The sequence below is a fragment of the Cherax quadricarinatus genome, chromosome 65 (genome assembly GCF_038502225.1).
Source record: "Cherax quadricarinatus isolate ZL_2023a chromosome 65, ASM3850222v1, whole genome shotgun sequence".
Taxonomy (NCBI): domain Eukaryota; kingdom Metazoa; phylum Arthropoda; class Malacostraca; order Decapoda; family Parastacidae; genus Cherax; species Cherax quadricarinatus.
In genome coordinates this window covers 1,752,234-1,774,361 of record NC_091356.1, presented here as the reverse complement: position 1 = coordinate 1,774,361, position 22,128 = coordinate 1,752,234, and the positions used below count along the sequence as shown (strand labels likewise).

Genomic DNA, 22,128 nt, shown 5'->3' with positions numbered 1-22,128 from the left:
AATACCAGAAATGATACTATTAATAACTAGAAAAGCATATTACTTACCGTTCGTTGTTTCCTCTAAATAATAATGCAAAACAAAATTTAATCATTAATATTTAAGCAAAATTAGTAAAAATCTAGACAAATTACAATTTTGCAACCATATTGGTCCAAAATGAGACAAACTAGCAAAAAAAAAAAAAAAAAAAATGTGAGGAACCAACCTCTCCCTTCTCCAGAATTGGAGAGTATAATGGTTGATGATTTGGAGGATCTTTCTTTCTCCGCAATGATGCATGCTGAGTGTCCAGTGGCAAGCTGTTTGGAGGCATTGGTGGTGTGATGATTGCTCGTGGAGCTGATGGAGTTAAAATTGGTGCTGAGCTTCCTGGTGTTCCGCTGCTTATAGGGGTAGTCGAAGAAGCTGGTGAAATTCTAGATCCCTTGGTGCTCTCTGGAGTGTCCTCTTCTCCTTCTATGAAATATAAGATATAATAATACAAATGAACTGCAAACAAATCATACTTGTGGAGTTTTCTAGTACAGTGTTGTATGTTCTTGATCAATTCTCTCAGAATTTAGACAATTATTTAATTATAAGTTTTTAAAAAAGGGAAAAAAATAAGTAGATAGATCAAGGCAGTCAAGTGAGGCATCCTTGGAGTCTCAGCTCAGAGCATAAGCCATCCCAATTATGCCACATACTGGAAGTGGTGTCAAAAAGATGTGTAAAATACAGAAAGCTTGTGCTGTACATGAGACATCACAAGAGAGAGTGATGTCAACACCTGAACTTTGGTAGAAAAATAACCAGCCCTGAGGAGTTGGACAAGATTTCTGTAATGTAATTTTTGAAACATGTAGCTGTATACCTGTAATGCATCCCTCCAACCTCATGTATTGTATATGCCATCTGTTGCACCGAAATGTGACTTTGTAAAATATAACTTTCATATTTGTTTATCTAATATTACATTGTGATTATTCTCATTAATAGCTAAAATGAGAATAATCAGCTTTATAATATTATATACATGTATTCATTTTCATCTTTCCCATTATCATTATATGTATATACTATTTATATGATTATTTTGGTTAGGAAATGGATTGTTCACCATGGGTGACGACCAATTTATGTTTGTGTGGCCTCACCTCTGTACTACTCGCCTGATGCGAGCTGGCGTCAAGTGTGAGTGGTGTGGGTTAGGCAGTACAACACCTGTCTCGGTCTTGAGAAGGTCTTCCTTTCCTGCTCATTTACTTTGATTAAGAAACTATCTGGAGTATAGTATTATTCTCTTAGTCTCCAGAAAGTGCTAGTATACTTGTGACACTTTCACTTAGATGCTCTCTTGTGTTTAAGAGACTTCAATTACTCTGGTCAAATGTGTAAGTGTTTAAAACTTTGATCATCTCCAGAAACAGACTCTAACTTTATCAATTCTATGTATAAAGACCTTTTCAGCCAGAATAAAGGTCATTGTAACTGTATATGATTATAAGTCTGTCAAAGTGTTTGTAACTAATTGATAAGTAAAAGGTACCATTAAAATACCGTAAGACCATAAAGTAATATATGTTATATTAAAAGAGATATTTTATGAAGTTTTTCGATCTTCTTTATACTAAAATTCATCTGCACAAAAGACTGAATTATATCATTATATCTTTTTGGGTCACCCTGCCTCGGTGGGAGACGGCTAACTTGTTAAAAAAAAAATGTATATAATTTCTTATTACGATTTCCCATGAGTATACTTCATAGTGAAGATCCCCTAGATTCATGCCATAAATGCTTTACAAATCCTTTGGAATATCGCAATACCATCTCTGTATCATCAATGTATTTTCTGTATCATATTACATAATAAAATATACCTATTTGTGAAATTATAAAAAAAGATGGGGTGGTAGTGTAAGTGGAATATTCAAATGGCTTCAGAGAGAAATCTAAACATTTTTTTTTTACCTCAAAGCCTTATTACCTACTTTTCCAAGGCTATGGTCCATTACAATTTGCAGTAAGGGTGGACCCTATCTATATAAAATAATTTGGATTTTTTATTTTTAGATATGCTAAATAAAAAGTGTTTTATTTCTTCATTTTTTTACAGCTGAGTACCAGTAGTTGAAATCTGTCCTTGTTGAACATCATATTGTTTTCTGTGGCCCGCTGGAAGACCTGATTTAAGTCAGCTTGAGATTTGCTGTGTTACTGGATTCCACTTTCGTAAATACAGAAGACCCTCAGCTAACGATATTAATCCGTTCCTGAAAGTTAATCGTTAGCTGAATTAATTTTCCTCACAAGAAATAATGGAAATCAAATTAATCTGTGCAAGACACCCAAAAGTATGAAAAAAAAAAAATTTTACCACATGAAATATTAATTTTAACCCGTAAACGGTCCAAACGTATATATACGTTTTCTCAACATTTGAAAGTATGTAAAAAAAAGTAGATCTTTTTGTTTTTTTACATTTGAAAATGTGCAAAAAAACTTTGATCTACTTTTTTTTTGGTTATATTTGAAAATATGTAAAAAAGCATAGATCTACTTTTGTAGCACTACACATGTGAACGTAGATCTGCTTGGATCATTTACGGGTTAATACACAAACTGACACTTACCTTTATTGAAGATCTGGTGATGATTGATGGGATGGGAGGAGGGGAGTGTGTGGAAGTTGTTAATGTTTAGAAGGGGAATCCCCTTCCATTAGGACTTGAGGTATCAAGTCCTTTTCCGGGGTTACTTCCCTTCTTTTAATGCCACTAGGACCAGCTTGAGAGTCACTGGACCTCTGTCGCACAACAAATCTGTCTATAGAGGTCTGTACCTCCCGTTCCTTTAAGATTTGCCTAAAATGGGCCACAACACTGTCATTGTAATAGTCACCAGCATGGCTTGCAATAGCTGTGTTAAGGTGATTTTCATCCATAAAGGTTTGCAGTTCAACCCACTTTGCACACATTTCCTTAATCTTTGAAGTAGGCACAATGGATTCCACAACTGACATAGGCATCTCAGGGTTAGCCTCAAACCCTTCAAAATCTTTCTTAATTTCCATGCTAATTCTCACCCTTTTTATCACAGGGTTGGCACTAGAAGCTTTCTTGGGGCCCATGGTGACTTATTCTGCAGGTACAATCACTAAAAACACTGTGATAATATGAAATGTTCCGATTGTATGCGTGGATGCGACCGCACTGGCTGGCTTGTAAACACTGGCACCCACGGGACAACTGAGGCGCGCTCAGGCCACACATGGACGCGTCTTGAACGAATCGCATTGGGCGAGTTTTTTAGCGTTAGCCGAGGCAAAATTTTTGCGTTAAAATGTATCGTTAGCTGGACTTAACGTTAGCTGATGCCATCGTTAGCTGAGGGTCCACTGTACAAGCTGACTCCACTTTACAGCATTTAGCTAGTGCAGTGGTTTTCAATTACAGTGGACCCCCGCATAACGATGGCATCACATAGCGATTATTTCGCATACCGCTTACTTTAATCGCAAAATTTTTGCCGCGCATACCGATTAAAAACCCGCTCACCGATTTTCGTCCGAGACGCGTCCAATGTGCGCCCTCACCCAGCCTCACATGTGCCGCCCGAGCCATTGTTTACCAGGCAGCCTCCGCGCTAACATCCAAGCATACACTCGGAATATTTCGTATTATTACAGTGTTTTCGGTGGTGTTTCTGGAAAATAAGTGACCATGGGCCCCAAGAAAGCTTCTAGTGCCAACCCTGTGGTAAAAAGGGTGAGAATTAGTATGGAAATTAAGAAAGATTTTGAAGGGTTTGGGGCTAACCCTGAGAAGCCTATGCCAGTTGTGGAATCCATTGTGCCTACTTCAAAGATTAAGGAAATGTGTGCACAGTGGGTTGAACTGCAAACCTTTATGGATGAAAATCACCCTGACACAGCTGTTGCAAGCCGTGCTGGTGACTATTTCAATGACAATGTTGTGGCCCATTTTAGACAAATCGTAAAGGAACGGGAGGTACAGAGCTCTATGGACAGATTTGTTGTGCGACAGAGGTCCAGTGACTCTCAAGCTGGTCCTAGTGGCATTAAAAGAAGAAGGGAAGTAACCCCGGAAAAGGACTTGCTACCTCAAGTCCTAATGGAAGGGGATTCCCCTTCTAAACAGTAAGAAGATAATGCTCTCCCCTCCTCCCATCCCATCAATCATCACCAGATCTTCAATAAAAGTAAGTGTCATGTAAGTGTGCATGCCTTTTTCAGTTTGTGTGTATTAAAATTAACATTTCATGTGGTAAAAAATTTTTTTTTTCATACTTTTGGGTGTCTTGCACGGATTAATTTTATTTCCATTATTTCTTATGGGGAAAATTCATTCACATAACGATTATTTCGCATAACAATTACCCCTCTTGCACGGATTAAAATCGTTAACCGGGGGTCCACTGTATACTCATTCTTCACTTATTCAGACTTCCTGCAATAAATCTATTCCCTATTCACTAACAGTTAAGGACAAAAATATTTTAAGTAAAATGTGTACTGTACATGCATTTTATATACTGGTTCTATTGACCACTTAACCCTTTGAGGGTTTCGGACGTACTAGTACGTCTTATGCGCAGGGGTTTTTGACGTACTAGTACACATAAATTCTAGCGCCGTCAAATCTCGCAGGAAAAGGCTGGTAGGCCTCCATATGAAAGAATGGGTCTATGTGGTCAGTGTGCACGGTATAAAAAAACTCCTGCAGCACACAGTGCATAATGAGAAAAAAAAAACTTTGACCGTTTTTTTAGAATAAAACAGCCACTTTGCACTATATTTTCGTATGGTATTTATTGTTGTATTCTAGTTTTCTTGGTCTCATTTTATAGAATGGAAGGCATATCACAGAAATTGAGATGATTTTGACTGGTTTTACAATGAAAAGTACCTTGAAATTGAGCTCAAAGTAGCAGAAATGTTCGATTTTTACCAAAGTTCAAAAGTAAACAAATCATGCCAAGCGTCCAATACACGTCAACTGGTGAGTCTAATATTCTTTTGCAAGTGCGCCAATATGATTTATACCATTTTTTTACACTAATGCAGCAGTCTGCATAACAGTAAATCTTCTATTTTTTGTGAGAATAAAAATTCAAAGTGGAAAGCAGAAGAATGTAAGAGGGGCCTTGAGACGTGACTAATGAACAGAGGAAATGTCATTTTAGTGCCAGGAATGTATTTTTTGTTTGTTCTGGACCCTATTCGGAAATTGGCATTTTTTTGAAATTTGTGTGAAATTGGCAAAATTGCTAAATTCTGACCACTGTATTGGATAGTTGAAAATGGTAAATGGGTGGTTTCTTGCACTTATTCAATAGAAAAAATGTAGTTCTAGCGAAATATTCATGTTTTTTGTCGACTAGTACAGTGGAATTGGCCGAAAATGGGGCTCAAAGTGGGCAAAATCGCCGATGCGCAAACATCGCCAAGACCGCAAACTTCGCAAGAGCATAATTCCGTAAGTTTTCCATCAAATCTCATAATTTTGGTGTCATTATGATCAGGAAAAGATTATCTTTTCATAAGATTTTTTTTTTTTTTTTTTTTTAAATTTGGCCGACCCTGAGAACGAGTTTCTGAGAGGGCCAGTCGACCCTCAAAGGGTTAATATATGATAGTGTAAACATGTTATCAGGCTTTTATATGCATTTGAAAATTAAAAAAAGGCTGTTTCACTTTACAGTGATTTTTAATGTACAGCAGCAGCCCAGAACCTAACCTGTTGTATAAGCGGGGCCTGCCTGTATTAATACCATCTGCAATGTATGTTAATATTGCTATTATTTATATCTATACCAATATCTGTTATGAAAATGAGAACAAGAATTGGAACAAGTGCTGTGCCCTGCCCTGCAGATTGGATGTCTTCATGGTGGTGACATCTAAATTTAGTTTCTTGGGTATAATTTCTTAAAAAATTGAAGATTCATCTGCCCACTTTTCCAAGCATCATACACAGATTAACTCTTTCAGGGTCCATGCTGTAGAGCTACGGCTTTGAGTTGAGGGTCCAAATCGTAGATCTACGCCATGAGCTCAGCTCATTCTGATAAGCTGTGAGCGGTAAATTTGGGCCTAGATATGAGAGAATACATCTATGTGGTATGTGTGCTCCACATATAACAAATCCTGCAGCCCACAGTGCATAATGAGAGAAAAAACTGAGACTGTAATTTTCGATTAAAACGGCAACTTTGCAGTGTTTTTTTGTGTGTTTTTTATAGGTGCATTTGCGATTTCTTGGTCTCATTTGATAGAATGAAAGATATATTACAGAAATAGAGATGATTTTGATTAGTTTTAATAATGGAAATGGCTTGAAACTAAGCTCAAAGTAGAGGAAATGTTAAATTTTTGCTGATGTTCAAGAGTAAACAAATGACCTCACACGTCTAATACACACCAACTGGTGGGTCTAATATTATTATTATTATTATTATTATCACACTGGCCAATTCCCACCAAGGCAGGGTGGCCCGAAAAAGAAAAACTTTCACCATCATTCACTCCATCACTGTCTTGCCAGAAGGGTGCTTTACACTACAGTTTTTAAACTGCAACATTAACACCCCTCCTTCAGAGTGCAGGCACTGTACTTCCCATCTCCAGGACTCAAGTCCGGCCTGCCGGTTTCCCTGAACCCCTTCATAAATGTTACTTTGCTCACACTCCAACAGCACGTCAAGTATTAAAAACCATTTGTCTCCATTCACTCCTATCAAACACGCTCATGCATACCTGCTGGAAGTCCAAGCCCCTCGCACACAAAACCTCCTTTACCCCCTCTCTCCAACCTTTCCTAGGCCGACCCCTACCCCGCCTTCCTTCCACTACAGACTGATACACTCTTGAAGTCATTCTGTTTCGCTCCATTCTCTCTACATGTCCGAACCACCTCAACAACCCTTCCTCAGCCCTCTGGACAACAGTTTTGGTAATCCCGCACCTCCTCCTAACTTCCAAACTACGAATTCTCTGCATTATATTGACACCACACATACCCTCAGACATGACATCTCCACTGCCTCCAGCCTTCTCCTCGCTGCAACATTCATCACCCATGCTTCACACCCATATAAGAGCGTTGGTAAAACTATACTCTCATACATTCCCCTCTTTGCCTCCAAGGACAAAGTTCTTTGTCTCCACAGACTCCTAAGTGCACCACTCACTCTTTTTCCCTCATCAATTCTATGATTCACCTCATCTTTCATAGACCCATCCGCTGACACGTCCACTCCCAAATATCTGAATACATTCACCTCCTCCATACTCTCTCCCTCCAATCTGATATTCAATCTTTCATCACCTAATCTTTTTGTTATCCTCATAACCTTACTCTTTCCTGTATTCACCTTTAATTTTCTTCTTTTGCACACCCTACCAAATTCATCCACCAATCTCTGCAACTTTTCTTCAGAATCTCCCAAGAGCACAGTGTCATCAGCAAAGAGCAGCTGTGACAACTCCCACTTTGTGTGTGATTCTTTATCTTTTAACTCCACGCCTCTTGTCAAGACCCTCGCATTTACTTCTCTTACAACCCCATCTATAAATATATTAAACAACCACGGTGACATCACACATCCTTGTCTAAGGCCTACTTTTACTGGGAAATAATTTCCCTCTTTCCTACATACTCTAACTTGAGCCTCACTATCCTCGTAAAAACTCTTCACTGCTTTCAGTAACCTACCTCCTACACCATACACTTGCAACATCTGCCACATTGCCCCCCTAACCACCCTGTCATATGCCTTTTCCAAATCCATAAATGCCACAAAGACCTCTTTAGCCTTATCTAAATACTGTTCACTTATATGTTTCACTGTAAACACCTGGTCCACACACCCCCTACCTTTCCTAAAGCCTCCTTGTTCATCTGCTATCCTATTCTCCGTCTTACTCTTAATTCTTTCAATAATAACTCTACCATACACTTTACCAGGTATACTCAGCAGACTTATCCCCCTATAATTTTTGCACTCTTTTATCCCCTTTGCCTTTATACAAAGGAAATATGCATGCTCTCTGCCAATCCCTAGGTACCTTACCCTCTTCCATACATTTATTAAATAATTGCACCAACAACTCCAAAACTATATCCCCACCTGCTTTTAACATTTCTATCTTTATCCCATCAATCCCGGCTGCCTTACCCCCTTTCATTTTACCTACTGCCTCACGAACTTCCCCCACACTCACAACTGGCTCTTCCTCACTCCTACAAGATGTTATTCCTCCTTGCCCTATACATGAAATCACTGCTTCCCTATCTTCATCAACATTTAACAATTCCTCAAAATATTCCCTCCATCTTCCCAATACCTCTAACTCTCCATTTAATAACTCTCCTCTCCTCTCCTATTTTTAACTGACAAATCCATTTGTTCTCTAGGCTTTCTTAACTTGTTAATCTCACTCCAAAACTTTTTCTTATTTTCAACAAAATTTGTTGATAACATCTCACCCACTCTCTCATTTGCTCTCTTTTTACATTGCTTCACCACTCTCTTAACCTCTCTCTTTTTCTCCATATACTCTTCCCTCCTTGCATCACTTCTACTTTGTAAAAACTTCTCATATGCTAACTTTTTCTCCCTTACTACTCTCTTTACATCATCATTCCACCAATCGCTCCTCTTCCCTCTAATACACATTCCCAAATGTGGTGATATTATTTATGCAATTATTACAATATTGCATAACAGTAAATCTTCTATTTTTTGGTTTGAATAAAAATTCTTTATGTGAATAATAAATCAAAATGGAATTCATTAGTAAAGCCTGAAAACGTAACTAATGAACAGAAGAAATGTTAGTTTAGTGCCAGGAATGCCTGCATTGTTTATTCTGGACCCTATTTTGAAACTGGAATATTTTGAACTTTGTGTTAAAGTGGCCAAATTACCATTTTCTGATCACTTTATTTTGTAGTTGAAACAGTTGATGTGGTGATTTCTTGTGCTCAATCGATAAAACAGAAGTAATACTAGTGAAATAGCTAAGAATTTGGTTGACTGCAATAATGTAATTGGCCTAAAATGGGAGTCAAAGTCAGTAAAATCGCCGATGCATAAATATCCCAGACACAGCAAAATTCGCGAGAGCATATTTTCCATCAAATTTTGTACTTTTTGTTTTATTACCTTCAGAAAAAGATTCTCTACCATTTCATAAGAAAAAATAGATTTTTTTTTTTTTTTTGAAAATTCTTGGACTCGGGTGCACATTTTGAAATTTGGCCTCTGGACCCTGAAAGGGTTAAGAAATAGGTGTTATCAAGCTCTGAAGGTCAGGAATCAGTAAAAACAGGCTGATAAGAATTAAGAGGTGTAACCAGGATTTATGACTTGTTCTCTTCAAACACAACTAGATTAGCACAGCTTAACGAGTACCTGCTATCAGACAAACAAAGCATACGATTCAAACTATAATCTATTGCGAGCAGTAGACCAAAATGCATCAGCTTCCCTTAAAGTACTTCTATAGGAGTAGTATCAATTGAACTCTTCCTCTTATTGTGCACACAAAGCATTTTCTGTAATACTTCAGTAACAGACAAAAGCAAATAGCCATAAATGACACCTAGTATCCTACTAGTATTCTGTCTCCCCAAGGTAACATTCTGGGCCTTTTTTTTTTTCCTCATCTATATCAATGCCCTGCCTAATGCAGTCCAACATTTGAAACCTGTGCTCTTCACTGAAGTTACAACCTTCACATTATTAGGGCCAGACACCCTGACAATAAGCACCATAGTTAATGATGAAGTAAACATAGTCTAAACCTGGATGATTATCATTAAACTCACTTTTAATATAAAAAAATATTCTCTATAATTTGGGGGAACAAATCATGTCCCTAATTAGTTATTAGAGTTAATGAAACCAAAGTAGATAAAAAAGGTCAGGGGAAAGTCCTAAGTCTAATTATAGACAACAAATTTAAATTTAATACTGGAGGGAGGGGTAAGGAAGGTTGTGTGTGTGTGAGGGGTTTTGACATCCAGGAGGCATGTGTGAGTGTGTTAGATAGGAGTAAGTGGAGGCAAATGGTTTTGGGGACCTGATGAACTATTGGAGTGTAAGCAAGGTAACATTTTGTGAAGAGATTCAGGGAAACCAGCTAGCCAGACTTGAGTCCTGGAGGTACGAAATACAGTACCTGCACTCTAAAGAAGGGGTTAGATATATTTGCTGTCTGGTGAGACAAACTGTCATATATCTGTGCACCTCTGGCAAGACAGCGATAGTATAAATGATGGTGAAAGTGTTTCTTTTTCGGGTCACCCTGCCTCAGTGGGAGAAAAAACAAATAAAAAAAAAAAAAAAGCAAAATTTTTTTAGTAGAATTTTGTATGTATTCTTACCTGGTTTGGTCTTATTCTTCCAAGTATATGGTGTAAAGAACTGAGCATACATCTCATCATCTGCCAGATAGTTAACATCTTCAAGGTACTCCTGCAAACATAATGGACATTTAAACAGTAAAATTCATGACTGATAACAGGATTATGAACACTAAGTTATAGCATAGTTACTAGTAATCTTTAACCACCACCAGAAGATAATAAATTAAATATGGTACAAGAGTTTCTAAGATCTGTACGTATTTCAGGAAATCCTGTACAAAAACCACAAGAAGTTGAAAATTAGATGTAGCATAGATTAGAGTGAAAGAATGTATGGAGATGCTCATCAACTTTTGTGAGTCAGTCAAATATTGCAAAATATTTCAGATATGAAGATCTAAAGTCAGAATACCATGGCTGTAACAATTCACAGCCAACCAACCATCACAAATCTGACACTATTGGGACCTGTAGGATGCTGGATTAGTGATTTTGCCGGATTACAGACTGGTTAGGTTAGAATACACCCTTTATGGGGCAGACCGCAAAATATGTGGGTCTGAGCATGTGATTTTCTGCGCGTGTCATCCTACTTGTGCTGCGCATCTAGATTCCCGTTCTTTATTTCTGACCAATCACAAGCCTTCCCTGAGTCGCTTCAGCTAAGTGGTGCTGTCCTGTTCTCGCTTCCCATTGGTTGAGAGACCAAGATGTAAACACTTCTGGCTTGGCATCACCGAGAGTAACATTTTTTTCATCTAGTGAGACTCAAATACCCTTATATTTTATCCTCTACAATGTCGGTAAGTACTGATTGTTATGTCTAGTGCGTAAATGAATAGTTTGTGCATATTTTGATATATATATATAAAAGCCATGTGAAGCATAATATGAGTGTACCATGCAAATGAAAATAGTGCAGCAAGAGAGACCTCAAAAAATTTTGTTGTGCCCTTTTAGGGGCAGTTTTCAATTTCAGTAAATAAATATTTATAAAATATATTTCTATTGCTTATATGAATTTTGTAGTCGCCTGGATGCATACAGAAACGTTTTTATTGTCCTTCCAGATCAATGAGAAATTGTTTTATGGTGAGCCCTCCAACACCAAGTCAAAATGTCTGTGTTTTGGAGGAAAGTGACTCAGAACTGGAGGTAGATGACCCAGAATTGCTTGCTTGAAAGTGGTGATGAATACTTGCCACTGGATGCAGAGGTGTCAAGTGATGATGAGGAAGAAAAGTGAAAAGTAGTCAAGAAAAAGAAAGGTATTAGGATCGAGGAGATGCCTGTTGAACAAGAACAATTATACCACATCGTCATTTCATTGCTTCATATGCAAAGTAAATCTATGCATAAAGAAGGATAAAAATTGCTTCATACCCTTCCATTCTAGCAATTAGTAGACTGTTCTTTCTCAGGGAATTCAGGAATATGGAACTTGAAAATTTTATCCCTTTGCAATGTGTCAATGTAGCAATTTGGTTTCTTTTTATATTTTTCTAATACCTAAAAAAGGTTTGGATACAAGTTCCATTTGTTTTTTATATTGTCTGTTTGTATAATAAATTAAAAAAATAGTTATTTGCTGTTTTATTAACCTTTGCAAGTTTGCAACATCCAAATTTATACTCCCTTAACCCTTTCAGGGTCCAAGGCCAAAATCTGAAGTCACGCACCAGTGTCCAAGAAATTTTGAAAAAAAAAAAAAAAAAATTTTCTTACAGAATTAAAGAGCATATTTTTGTGAAGGTAATAAAACAAAAAAAAATAGAATCTGATCAGTACTTACCGAGATACAGTGCGAAGAAGTTTGTAGAAAATGATGTGGTGGCGGCAACATCGACGAATTCCACATACGCGTATTATATTATTTTGTTGTTTTAGTTGTTTTTTCTTTTCTTTTCCAATTTTTTTCTATTCCTACTAACATTTGGGGCCTGAGAGACCAATACTGTATATAATTGATATATATATACTCACTGTATTGAACACAATAACCGCACTAAAGTTATTATCATATTATTGTTTACCACTGTTGTTTATTACAATAAACATGCACAAATATTGTATAATACTAATGTTCTATCATATATTTACATATTTACAATCACTGGACATGGTTTTAGAACTGCTGGAGCTTGTGGAACTCCTTGAAACAAGGCACCATGCACAGAGGCACCTTACATTCCTCACACATAAACCGAGTGTCTTTGCGTCTTTGTTGCCGTCGTTTTGTTTGTGCACAGACAATGCATCTCTTCTGAGCAAATTTCTTTTGAGTTGAAGGAAGCTGTATTATGAAATGATCACCTTCTCTCCTCAAACGCTTGGGTATATTGTGATGAATTCGAGGACCATGTTGTATTGCAGGTGTTGTTACCTGGTACAGTGGACCCCCGCATAACGATCACCTCCGAATGCGACCAATTATGTAAGTGTATTTATGTAAGTGCGTTTGTACGTGTATGTTTGGGGGTCTGAAATGGACTAATCTACTTCACAATATTCCTTATGGGAACAAATTCGGTCAGTACTGGCACCTGAACATACTTCTGGAGTGAAAAAAATATCGTTAACCGGGGGTCCACTGTACTTCATTATGAGTTGTCTGACAACAGACAAACAAAATTCACCATACGGTGGTCTGTTACCAGTCTTTATTTGGTACATATTATATGCATTCAGCATTGAAATGTCCATGAGATGGAAGAAAAGTTTCATGTACCACTTGTAACTCTTACGAACACAGTCAACAAAACCAATCTGCATGTCACACTTGTCAACCAAGCGCATGTTTTGTGTATAATCAATCACTGTCACTGGTTTTCGAATACGTTCATTAGTCACTCGATCAACTTTGCCACTGTCTTGCATTTCATTACGGTGAATGGTTGTCAACAATGTGACATCTCGTTTGTCATGCCACCGTAATGCCATGATGTCATTGGCAGTAAACACCTGCACGTCATCACCACGAACACCTGCGTTGAGCCTGGGCATATGTTTACGATTAGAACGCACTGTGCCACACACATCTGTCTTGTTCACTCGCATGAAATCACTGAGTAATGGGCTTGTGTACCAGTTATCGGTATATAATGTATGGCCCTTACCAAGATAAGGTGCCATCATGTTTCTCACTACATCACCTGATATACCCAATAACATCTTAGTATCATTCAATGTTTTACTACCCGTGTATACAGCAATATCCAACACCAGGCCACTGTCACAATCACAGAGTACAAACAATTTTATACCAAAGCGGTTCCTCTTGCTCGGTATATACTGCTTGAATGACAGTCTACCTTTGAACAAAATCAAAGACTCGTCAATTACAAGATTCTTGAATGGATAAAAGTATATCCTGAACTTTTGTTTGAGATACATGAAAACATTTCTAATCTTGCATAACCTGTCACTTCTGTCAGGCCTGGTTTTGTCAGAGAAGTGCAACATACGTAACAGTAAGATAAACCTGTTCACTGGTATTATTTCACTGAAGGATGGGGTACAAATTAGCCGATCTGTGGACCAGTATGCTTTTATATTATGCTTATAGACGTGAGGCATAAGCATTATTGTTGCAAAAAGCAAATACATTTCTGCAACAGTCGTCTCTTTCCACCTGTGTAGTCTTGACTGTGGTGATAAGATCGTATTTGCCATGGTGTACTGAAAATACTTATTACTTTCCCTGACAATAATTTCCATCAATGGCTGGTCAAAGAATAATTCAAAGAATTCCAGTTCATTGGCCGTGGTTCCAAGGGGACAGGTAGGTAGAATTCCACTTTGAGAGTCATCAAAGTGGTGAGGGCTGGGAACAAAATTGGGATTTTGCTGCCAATCCCAGATACGGTTTGCTGGTGGATACTGGACATCATAGGCTGGTTGTACGGGTGGTTGTGGCGGGCTGGTGGGTGACGCTCCGCTTTGTCCTTGAACTGACGAGTCAGCAGCGTGGGTCCCCGCGTGGCACAGCGAGTCACGCATGGCGGTGCCACTACCACCACCAGCCCCACTAACACCATCCACTGATGTCTGTGGCCCATCCATGCCAAGTGTAGCCACATCATCCTCACTATCACTACCTAAAACGGGTGTAGGGCCACGGGATGTACTCCGGGATGTACTCCGTCCCCTGGGCACAGCATAGGGTACACTACCCGAGCGCATGCGGTGGCGAACATACCGACGCTTCACTGGTGAATATGTTTCCTCACTATCACTACTCGAATGATCGTCGAGCGCAATAAAATCACAATCCACGTCAGAATCATCGTCATTACTGAAGTCAGAGGCCAGGCCACGGGAAAATATTAGTTTTCTCTTACGTTTAGGAACACCCGACCGTGAGTCACGAGTGCCCACACCAGAGGTAGAAGGTCGAGGATCGTCGGGGTTTTCTGCACTATTATCGATATCCTGGTCATTATTTTCGGTCACTAACTTATCAAAGCCGTAGAATTCGTCTTCATTTCCACTTCCATCAGTGTCAGAACTATCAGACAGGAAGAGGAGAGTCCCAATTTTCCGGGGAGTGAGAGCTGACTTGCGACGAGGCATGGTGAACAAGGGTGACTGAGCCGGCGTTCCCACAATGCTATGCAGGCGCCTAGATTTTTTGTTTATGGCGCACACCCACGGCGCAGACCCATTCTCTCATATGTAGGCCTATGAGCGCTTTCGCGCTAAATTTGACGGCGCTAGAATTTTGGCGTAGATCTACGGTTTGGACACTCACCGACCAGCCGTAGATCTACGGGACGGACCCTGAAAGGGTTAAACGGGCAGCCCATAATAAATTAGGGTTTCACTGACTAGCAATTGCTTGAAAACTAACCATCAGAATTCCATTTATATGGGCTCATTGACCTTATATTGAGTTACTCTATCCACTATAGGGAGTTCAGTTCAAATTTCTAAATTTATGGCCATTTGCCCCATGAAGGGTTAACCCAACAGCGATATTTACAGAGCGATTTCACCCACTTAAGCCCTATTTTTGGCTCATTCCACTGTTCCAGTCTATCAAACTATTTCGCTAGTATTCTTTCTGTTCTGTCGAATGAGTACAAGGAACCTCCCATTTACCTATTTCAACTACCCAATAAAGGGGTCAGACATTGGTAATTTGGCCAATTTCACACAGATTTCAAGAGATGTCAGTTTCAAAATAGGGTCCAGAATAAACAATACAGACATTCCTGGCACTAAAATAATAGTTTCTCTGTTCGTTAGTCATGTCTCCAGACCCCTCATTAGCTTTCCATTTTGTATTTTTATTCGCACAAAAGATAGATTTACTGTTATGTAGACTACTGCATTATTGTAATAATTGTATAAATAATGTCAACCCATTTATGACTGCGTATTAGACCAGCCAGTTGGACATGTACGTTGGCAAAAATCCAACATTTCTGCTACTCTGTGCTCAATTTCAAGGTATTTCCATCATGAAATCAGTCAAAATCATATCTATTTCTGTAACATATCTTCCATTCTATCAAATGAGATCAAAAATGAGAATACAACCATTAAAACCATACAAAAATACACCACAAAGTCGCTGTTTTAAACCAAGAACACGATCGCAGTTTTTTCTCATTATGCACTACGGACTGCAGAATTTTTTTTATATAGTGCACACTTACCACACAGACCTATTCTCTCATATGTAGGCCCAATTTACCGGTCACAGCTTATCTGAGTGAGCTGAGCTCATGGAGACTGACAGTGGCTCCAAAGCCACCTTATCTTTTATGGACAATGAATGGTGTATGTGCTTTACACAACAAGAAGCATTTCTTTTATTCATTGGAACCATGACTAAGGCTAAAACTGAGCAGGTTATAATAAATGGAGAAGAAGAAATTGGAATAACTTATGCAGCAAGTAGCGGCAAGTTGGTGTGACGACCCCAGAAATTTGAAATTATGCCAGCCAAAATTAGTGCCGGATTACTGATGGAACTGAATTACTGACTGCCAGATTAGTGATGGCAGACCTGTACTAGGAATATGATTAAAGACCCTAAGGCAAAAAGTCCCAAATCAAGAGACCCAGCTCAAGTCTCAGGCTCCAAACACTTAGCTCCTGATTGAAGATTAAGGTGCTGACATTTAGCAATAGTTAAAAGACCCATTTATTATGCAACTTAAACCCAGTACCAGATTATGAAATTTCTTGTTGCTTCGTTTGTCAAATGTTATCTTCAGAACTTTTCAATTATTTCACCATTTTGAGAGTACACTAGAACATAAAGCTTTGTAAGTTATGGGAATGTTCATGTTTACCTGTGAAGAAGAATCAGCATTGGACATTCCTTCATCATCTGCAAACTCATCACTATCATCATGTTGGCCACCAGAATCATCACTGTGCAAGGAATCAGCATCCTCATACAGTGGATCTCCAAGTCGGTAACCTGCGAAATGAAAAGTCGTTTGGAGAAAACACTAGCAGTACTTAAACAGTATATCATCATATGAAGTTCAGGTACAAAAGCTACAGTGGAACCTCAAATATCGAACTTTCTTCGGTCCAGAAGGCTGTTCGAGTGCCTTTACCGAATGAATTTATTCCCATCAGGAATAATGTAAATTAGATTAGTCCATTTCAGACCCTCAAAAATAAACTTATAAAAACACTTACAAAAATACACTTACATAATTGGTCGTGTTGGGAGCAGTTCGATTTTTGAGGTTCCACTGTATTTTGTAAACATTTAACATAATCACTGAACCTTGTGCATCTCTGATTTGGCTTACTTGCTTATATATCTCCAACCCAGCTACTATCCCATTTCTACAAGTCATTTTCTAAATTAAAATAGACCTTTTGGTAGATCAAGAATAACCACTGGATATCTTAATAAAATTTTTTAGAAAATTTAGGTACATCACAGGGACCACCATGGTGTAAAAATTTGGAAAAGCTAAATCGCTAGCAGAGTATATTTCTGTGTGTGTAATGTATCTTTAGCAATACTGTAAGACTATTCACAAGTCATCTTGCTCAGTCGCAAAAGTCAGGAATGATCTCTATAGATTTCGGTCAGAAATATGTAGGTATACCAACCCCTATGCTTTAATTCAAAATAAACTAAATACTGATAAAATGCTGCCTTTTCTATGGTAAGCTATAGAAAGAAATTAAAGCTGACATGACTCAAGCACCCTAGTAACTTTCACAAGTGCATACAGGATTACTTAGTGATAAAATTTAGAAACTAATGGTAAGGAAGTGGGTGTTGGAGTGAGCACTGGTGATGAGTGAGTTTCCCCAAGGATCAGTGCTTGGAACCCTGCTGTTCCTGATATATGTACTACCTATAAATAACCTGTCAGAGAAAGCCAAATCTTAACCATCACTATTTGCCAATGATGTAAAATCAGCAAGGATAAATGGAGAGGACAGGGAGAAACTTCTAAATTTTCTGTCTGCAAACATGGTCAAGAATGTGACTACTTGTAAGTTTTGTTTGTTCCATACTGTACTGGTACACAGGTTACTCAAACATAATCCAAATTAGTATATAACTGGATCAAATCACAATGCTGTGGCCTGGTCTGCTTCACTTGATCAAGCATAGAGAAACTATTACACAAATAGCCCATACATAGAAGAATAAACTTATGATAACATTTCGGTCTGACTTGAACCATTAACTAGTCACAGAAATGCATTCCAGTCATGGTACTGTGCCTTTTTATTCTTTAAGGAAACTATTTTTATTTTAATCTGGAGTAAAGCAATAAATCCCGAGGGGTCACATAGCACCTGGATAATAGGAGGAATTCAGGTTCAACTGAAGAGGATAGGACCATTTCCTTGGATCAAGAGCCCCTTACTTACATTAGGGGACCTTTCTTGAAAGTAAAGAAACCAAGATTAAATCCAAAAGTCTGAGACAAGATTGGTAATGGAACCAAGATGGATGAACTACGACCAGACTTAAGAGATGAGAGAGAGTAGGACGAGATAATATGATCATAACATAAAATACTCAAAAGACCCAAGTAAGTGGAAATAGGCAGGTTGCAATGTGAAAAGGAGGAGTCGGGGAATAAGTGTATAAAAGTGACTGGAGTAATTGCTAAAACCAGTAAATGTGAGTTACAAGGTAGAGCCAGGAACTATGAATCGGCACTGCAAACACAACTAGAATTGTCTTCATCTGAATGGAGGTCCTTCAGAGTAAAAATATAATTTCTATATCCTTCTTCATTAAAGAAGTTGTTCAACATGGCAAAATACATGATTGCATATTAGGAAATCAGGAATTTCAAATGCATTCAACCTTTGGGAAGTGGTGTAATTACCTATTAGTAATTACAGCAATAATTTTAAATTTATTATACAATTTTTACTTTAAGGTTACAAATGGTTCTATCACACTTTGTGAAGAAATATATTTTTACTGACTTTTCTCCACTTTTTTCTTAGTTTACAATTATGACCACTTGCTCTCCTTGTAGATAAAGTAAAATATCCTCTTTACTTTTGTTATCATCCTTATATGGCCTTTAATTTATACTTATCTCATTTTCTTTTTGTTTTAACTGCTTTACAATACATGTTTTTTGGTGAAGAACACTGCCGCTCAACAGGGTCGAACATTTATTGTAAACACATTTTAAGCACGTCCACAATCATATACTATGTGACAACTTCTTTTGAAATTTGCCAAAATACTGTAGGCATTTCTCAGTTTGCATTTATATGACTTTCCAGTCATCATCTGCTGTCTTTAATTACTTTCAAATCCCATTTTCTGTCTACTGGGCACTAATCAGGTATCCTGCAGAAGGTCAAGGATGAGAGGGATGTGTAGAAAATAACCACAAAGGAAGTAAAGCTGCAGTGCACTTGAAAAACGGAAAAGTAGCAGTATGGATAAGGTGGTAAATAAAATAGCATGTGCAGCAGAAACAGTATGTGATGACTCATGATAGGAATTTTGGGCACCCAGCAAAATAAAACAATGCAGTATTTGAAAACTAGCCAAGGATCGGTATTATCCCATTAAAAAAAAAGTGCATGTATGATTTATTAAGGCATACATTCTGTATTCTTAACACAGTTGGAAATACAGTGTGTGTTAAAATACAGACATACTTGGAAGAATTATATAAAGAGTATCCTGTAGGTAAGGAGCAGGATATTTACAGTCGAATATTTAAATATTGTATTAATACAATGTGTGCCACACCTTACAACAATTTAAAAAAAAAAAAAAAATATTGTAAGCTGCTTTTTTAGATTTCAAGGAAGCATAAGACAAGGCAAAAGAAGTTGAGCTTCTGGGAGTTTCTAAGTACTATGATGTAAGAGTTAGCACTGATGAGTAAATAATTTGTAATTAAAACTGCATTCTAAAAATGATGAATAATGCATTGCACAAGAGGTCTCCCAACTCGCAAAAACTTTACACACATCCACACTTACAAACAAGGAACTTAGCAACCAGTTTAGATTTTTACAACTGTTAAGCCACAGTACAAGCATGCATGAAATAACCATTCTTTGTACAGTATTGTTTTCCACACAAACATTGTAGTGTAGGGTCACATCAACATTTTTGTATCAGTACTCTGAGCTTCAGCACCCTCCATAAAGGCGCTGAAGCATAAAGAAAAGGACTGTTCTACTAACTTGAACATGACATATAAGGTTACAGTTGAAACTCAGTAAGATCTCTCCTGATTTCTGTGAACATGCCATATTTTTCATCTTGTATATTATCACTGGTAATAGGAAAATCAGTCCAAATGTGAAAATAATCCCACAGGCATTTCTCATAATCAATATTTAAAAATAACATTAGTCAGATGACTGAATGAGTATGAATGCTAGGAAATGAATCATAGTATTGAACAAGTGAATTATGGTGATTTTTAATGCTAAATTAATCAACACAAAATGCCATTAACTTTAAGAAATGTAATCTGAAGATAGAGAAATTATAGTTTTATTCCACAATATTATATAATAATTACATGAAATATAACATACCATGCAGTTTTGTAAAACAGATATATTCTAACCTGTAAGTTTTGCTTGTTCCATAATGTACTGGTAAACAGGCTGCTCATAAACATAGTCCAAATTGGAATATAAATGAGTCAAATCATGATGCTGTGGACTATTCTCCTGCTTCCCTGTGTTGCACATACTGCTGGGACTTGGCTGTTTTGTGTTGCTACTACCACCATTATTAGGACTCAACTGCTTACTATTATTTGGGCTTGTTTGTTTAGCAGTACTGCTGCTGCCTGAGCTAGAATTATGATTCTGACTATTGTTGCTCCCTGTGTGGACCAGATGTTGAGAACTACTACTACTCTGTAAAGTGTCACTGCGGTCACTATCAGTGGTGGCAGCGGTAGCATTGGTTGTGTTTGTGCTGGCAACTATGGCTCCACGATGCTTACTGCAATGATGATGACGACGATGGTTGCAGCGACGCCCATCACGATCACTGCCACTTTTGGCAGAAGAGGTTTTATTGGAACTATCAACCACAGGAACCTTTGATTCTTTGTCAACCATTGTTTGGTGAGAGTCAGTTCGTCGAGAATTACTATCCACAGATCCCCTACTTCCTGTTGTTCCAGAGACCAGCCCTGAGTCCACTTGAGAATGAGGAGAGCTGTCTGCTGATCCACGTCCATAGTTAGATCTTGTGTCTTTATCAGTTAAGGTAGATGCTCCACTGTCTTGACCTCGAGGAGAGTCAAAGTTGAAGGGTAAAAACTCATGTTTTGGACTAGGAGGACTTGGACTAGAATCAGATGTAATAAGTCTGGTGTGTGCACTGTTGCTAGATCGTATGTCCATTTTCAACCTTGATTTTCCAGATTCAAGAGAGCGTTGTTTACGATGCATCATTGGTGTGGCAAGGCTTTCTAAGCCAGAGCTATCAGATTTTTGGCGATAATTAAGGTAACCATGGGAACCCAGAGAGTCAGGACTTCCAGCCACTACGTCCAGACCTTTTTGGCGCCGTCGAGGTTGTGGTGTTGATTCAACTGATCGCATAGCACCAATTAAAAACCGCTCGTGCATTCCATCTTCATCATGGCAGCGTGGCCTAGACATAAAACTATAACTGCGAGACAGAGCCATTTCTCTTGGTCGGTCTAGGTTGAGTTCTGAACGCTTTGGATAATTAGAAACATCAAAGCTGCGTTGCTTAGCTATTTGTAAGTGTGAAAAGTCGTGATGGGGAATAACCTTATATTTAGTAGAAGATGGATCACGTGTATCAATATTAGCACGACGCTGAGAAGAAGGAGTTGTTGGTGCACCCTGCTGTGGATGTGTAGGAGATGAATGGGACGAGACAGAGTCAGGAGAACGAGGAGAAACTTGATCTTTTTCTTTACTTCGTCTATCTCCAACACGAATACAAGCTGAGCCACCACGTTTTGAATCTCTCGAACCTGGTCCACCACGGGGTGACTCCAACAGTCGATACCCAGAACTCTCCAGGGATGTACGGCTTTGAGACATTGAGCTGTCACTTGATCTCCCAGATTCCTGTAAATATCATGAAAAAATTTATTATAATGACAAAACTAGTTCCTCAGAAAATTATACATACTGTACATGTGTGTACAAAAATGGAAAATAGCACATATGAACTGCCTTTGCAAAAACAGTCATCATGAGGAACTTATTTTAAATATTGCTCCTTTATTTGGTGAAAGATGATGTTTAAATTTATAGAAATACTGCA

General features: G+C 38.1%; 1 protein-coding gene across 7 annotated transcripts in view; it reads right to left on the bottom strand.

The window, feature by feature from the left end:
- Positions 1-208: 208 nt before the first annotated feature.
- Positions 209-22,128, bottom strand: part of LOC128700602 (MyTH4 and RhoGAP_KIAA1688 domain-containing protein RhoGAP93B) — a gene marked incomplete at its 3' end in the record, with an annotated part of 257,681 nt that continues 235,761 nt past the window's right edge. For all 7 annotated transcript variants that reach the window (XM_070098857.1, XM_070098858.1, XM_070098855.1 and 4 more), the window contains 4 exon segments: positions 209-459; positions 10,398-10,488; positions 16,682-16,812; positions 20,435-21,929. In XM_070098857.1, coding sequence (XP_069954958.1) covers positions 209-459; positions 10,398-10,488; positions 16,682-16,812; positions 20,435-21,929 — 1,968 coding nt within the window.